Source organism: Vicia villosa, linkage group LG5 (assembly GCF_029867415.1).
Source record: "Vicia villosa cultivar HV-30 ecotype Madison, WI linkage group LG5, Vvil1.0, whole genome shotgun sequence".
Classification (NCBI taxonomy): Eukaryota; Viridiplantae; Streptophyta; class Magnoliopsida; order Fabales; family Fabaceae; genus Vicia; species Vicia villosa.
Genome location: NC_081184.1, coordinates 114,904,623 through 114,908,822, shown reverse-complemented (window position 1 = coordinate 114,908,822; position 4,200 = coordinate 114,904,623). Strand labels below are relative to the sequence as shown.

At 32.8% G+C, this 4,200-nt stretch overlaps 1 protein-coding gene across 1 annotated transcript; it reads right to left on the bottom strand.

Moving 5' to 3' along the window:
- Positions 1-831: 831 nt before the first annotated feature.
- Positions 832-2,023, bottom strand: LOC131605201 (uncharacterized). The gene is made up of 5 exons (XM_058877587.1): positions 1,990-2,023; positions 1,761-1,902; positions 1,536-1,650; positions 1,208-1,430; positions 832-1,082 (listed from the first exon to the last, which is right to left on the bottom strand). Exons 1-5 carry the CDS (start codon positions 2,021-2,023, stop codon positions 832-834), a joined length of 765 nt encoding a protein of 254 aa, XP_058733570.1.
- Positions 2,024-4,200: the final 2,177 nt, after the last annotated feature.

The window sequence follows — 4,200 nt, the reverse complement described above, 5'->3', positions numbered from 1 at the left end:
TCGAAGATTTAAAAATATGTACAAGAATAATTATTTTTCTAATTAAAGACATCAACTATTTTTGGAATTTTTATGTATTTATTTTTTAGGTATTTTTTCTAATTAAAGGAAACATGTTTGTTAATTTAAAACTAAATAGCTAAAATGAAATATAATATTTTTTGTATAATTTGAATAATATAATAATAAAACATGTTTTTGATATTTTATAATTTAATAAATTAAATGTTTTTGTATTTTTATTATGATTGATATTTTTGCATTGATGCTTGTTGTTGTGAGGTGAAGAATGGTTATTGGAGTTAGCTTGTGTTATGCTTTAGAAAAGATTTGATAGAGGTTATGGATTTGGTTCGGAGTTTATGATATTGTTGGATGAAGTTGTGTTTGGTTCATGGGTGCTTGAATATGAAAATGGTGTTTTGAAATTTTTAGGGTTCATGTAGTCATGGCTTTTGGTTTATGAGGACATTGGTTTATGGTGTGTTGTGACATGAAAATGATGTAATTTGTTGTTGCATTTTTTCTGGTTTTTTATAATTAGTTTGATGGTGGCAAGTAGGTTGTTTAATGGAATATGAGTGTGAGTTTATGGTAGATGTTGGAGATCATGGTTTACAAGCTGTGTGAGTTTGTGATTTTGAAACAAGGTTTGGAGATTGAGTTATGTTTGGACTCTGGCGTTACAAAAACGTGTAGAGTGGTGATGAGGCTCCTTTGTTGGACTCGAAAGAACAAAGGTTTTTTTATCACAACAAAATCAATGTAATTCATTTATCAAATGATATGTTCAATACAACGAGGGGTCAAAGTTAATAAATTACGTCGAGCTCAAGAATTGGCCGCCCTCGCAAGAGAGTGAGCAACCATATTCGCTTGACGTTTAACAAACTTAACCTTAAAGTTTGGAATGAAATGTAATAAACTAACAATAGATTCAATAATAAGACTAAATTTGAAATCACCCTTCCTATTAGAATGGATAGCTTGTGTCACTATTTGGGAAGCACTTTCAAAAGTCACAAACTCCAAGTGCGAAGATATAGCTTCAAGAATTGCCTCTTTCAGGGCCAAGGCTTCGGCTTCAATGACAGAAAGAATTTATGGATCCCAAGCAACACCTACATAAATAAATGGCCAAGGTGATTACGCACACACCACCCTCTATTAGTGATACTGTTATTATTAAAAGTCGCATCCATGTTACATTTCAACCGACCCACAGAAGGTGGACTCCATTCCAGAGCATGATCGAGGCGAACATTCCTTGCCGTATGTTCCTGAGCTTGAAACCAGTCGTTCCATTGGTGCACCACACATAAGTCTAATTTAGTCACTTCTTCTAGCTCATTGTGCCAAACAAAGTCATTCCTGTTTTTCCAAATAACATCTATCATAACCGCAAATCTACATGCTAATCTTATATCTTCCTTCAAGCAGATATCAAAGATAATTGACTTAAAGTCATGAAGTTAGAGCAAACGAGGGTCTATACGATTAGACAAACCTGTTGGCCTCCAACACTAATTAGTTACATTATAATCCAGAAACAGATGCCACTCATCCTCAGTGATGTTCTCACACATATGATAGGCTAATGGGAACATACCAAAATGTTGTCTGAGTCTTGCACGAGTTGGAAGGTAGCCCCTACAAATTCTCCATAAAAGATGCTTAACTCTAGGCGGCACCTTGATGTTCCAAAGACTACTCAATCCTCCTCCTCTACCACCTCTTCTCGTCTTCTAAAGGCATGGCACCAAAGTTTATAACTAGTACGCACACTGTATATACCATCATGTTCTTCCTTCCAAATCATTATATCTTTTATAACTTCTTCCAACAACGCTACCTGTAGGATTTTTTCCGTATCTGCATCGTCGAAAAGATTTCTTATGACACCTGTATCCCATTATTTCGCAGTAGTCATCATAAGATTTTTTTACAGAAATATCGTACACCCCCTTGTTGTCGCGGCCCTCCTACTACCTTCACTACCACCATGAAGCCAAGGTTCCTTCATAATCCAGATATGGCTACCGTCACCAATACTCCACCTGCACCCTAGAGTTAGTGTAACGCTCGGAAATTTGATTATTCGCTTAATCTAGACGTTCAGTGTGTTTAGTGAAGTTTTCGTATTTTGGAAAGATTTAGTCGGTATTAGTTCAGGATAGCGGATCAATATTTAATCAAGAGTTGAATTGTCGGTGTTATTTTAAGAAGCGTATTTGAATTTATTAAGTTAAAAGTTGGATTTTAGTTGGACGGTCGAAGAATAATATTAAGAATAATATTATTTACAAGTCGGAATTTATTATATTGTTGGAATATTAATTAAAGGTGATATAATTGATTATTTGAGTTATATATTTTATTGGGCCTAAATTGATTTTGGAGGATATTAAATAAAGAGAAATTTTAAACTCTAAGCCCAAATTGGATTTTATATTAGGGTTTTAGAGAATTGGAAAGAGGAGAGTGGTCACAATGAAGAGAACAAGAAGGAGGCAAGGCTATGGAGAAGAAGAAGGGGCTTGAAGATTTTTCATCTATGGTGTCAATTGAAGATGCAATTAGAGACCCATTGAGTGCTTCCATTGATAAGGTAAGGGTGAGGTTCTCTTCCTATAATGGGGCTCATGAACAATTGTATGTGGGAATTGGGTATATAGATTTATTGCTTTTCCTTGTGTTAAATTGTTGCTGAAAATCGGTAATCTATGAAATGTTGTTTGATAGAATCACTGTTGTTGTTCGTATTATACAAGGACTTGTTACTGTTTGTATGAATCTAGAATAAAAATAGTGAAATGGAAACTAGATGATGGAATGATAGAATTTGGAGACGTACGCCCCAGGGATTGGAGGTGGCCGTCTCAGGCTAGCTACTCTATTGTTTACGCTACTCTATTCTTAGAAACTTTTAATGCATAACACATTAGTTTCTTAGAAACCTACTACTTGTTTACTAAGAATATAAATGACCAACTGCTATGGATAGAATTTAAAGATGGCATGCTATGAGGTAAAGCTTTACAAACAGGACATTATAAAATGCTTTTTCATTCTATTAATCTATATACAATTTATAATAGTATGATATCAATTTAAAATGAATTCTATAATTATGAATATTGGGATAGTATGAAGTAAATGGATCATGATCTTAGAATGATTTATATTAGAAACAATGGGATAAGGAGAACGTTTAGTAACAGTAGGATAGGACTCATAAGATGCAAAACGGTTCCATTTTATCAAAATAGTCGAATTAAGCGGTATAATTAGTTGTCCGGAATTTGATGAAAATTTACGTGGTAACTAAACTTAATTAGTAGATTAACGTGGTGATGTTATTTTGTTGAAATTGTGATATTTTACGAATGGACTAAAATTGTGTTTGGTTTAAATATTCTTTATAAATAAATTATAATAATTTAATAGAATGATCAATAGAGTTGTTAGAGTTGTCAATAGAGTTATTAGAGTCGACAATAAGTTGTCAGAGTTGTTTTGAATTATTAAGAGTCATATTTTTATTTGTTTTGAGTAATTCTGACATGTTTAGAGTTGTCAGTGTATAACGTCGGTGTTTGTTTTTATCATTGGAACTTTAACAATTCATATCTTTTGAACCGTAACTCCGTTTGAGTCTCCGTTCGACGCGTTAGAAAGTAGCGTGATATTCTTTTCAATAAAAATGGTTTTGAGCAATAGAATGCTAGAAATTGGAAATGGAGTAGAAATTGAAGTGAATTAAATTAATATAGTTTGATATTAATTGGTTAAATTAATAGTTAAATTAATTGCAATGAGTTTAATTGATTGGAATATACTTGAAGTTGGATCAATTATTCGGTTTGTCGGTAAATTACGGTATTTTGAGGATTCGTCCGTAATTGTGTTTTGGCTTGAATATGTATGTTGAGAATAATATATGTATATGACATGATGTTGTGCTAATATTGATTCTCTGTGGTTAGTTGGTTAGCATTAAATTAATGATTAATTGCTTGATGTTGAAAGTGTGTGTTTATGTATAATTTGCAAAAATGAGAATTAACATGAGATAGTATGGTTACTAGTGTTAATTGGATTGTGTGAATCGTAATTGATTAATTGGCCTCTTATATGTTAATGATGTGTGTGTTGCGAATGTTGTGTACAATTGGTGGATAATTCATAGAGTTGAATTAT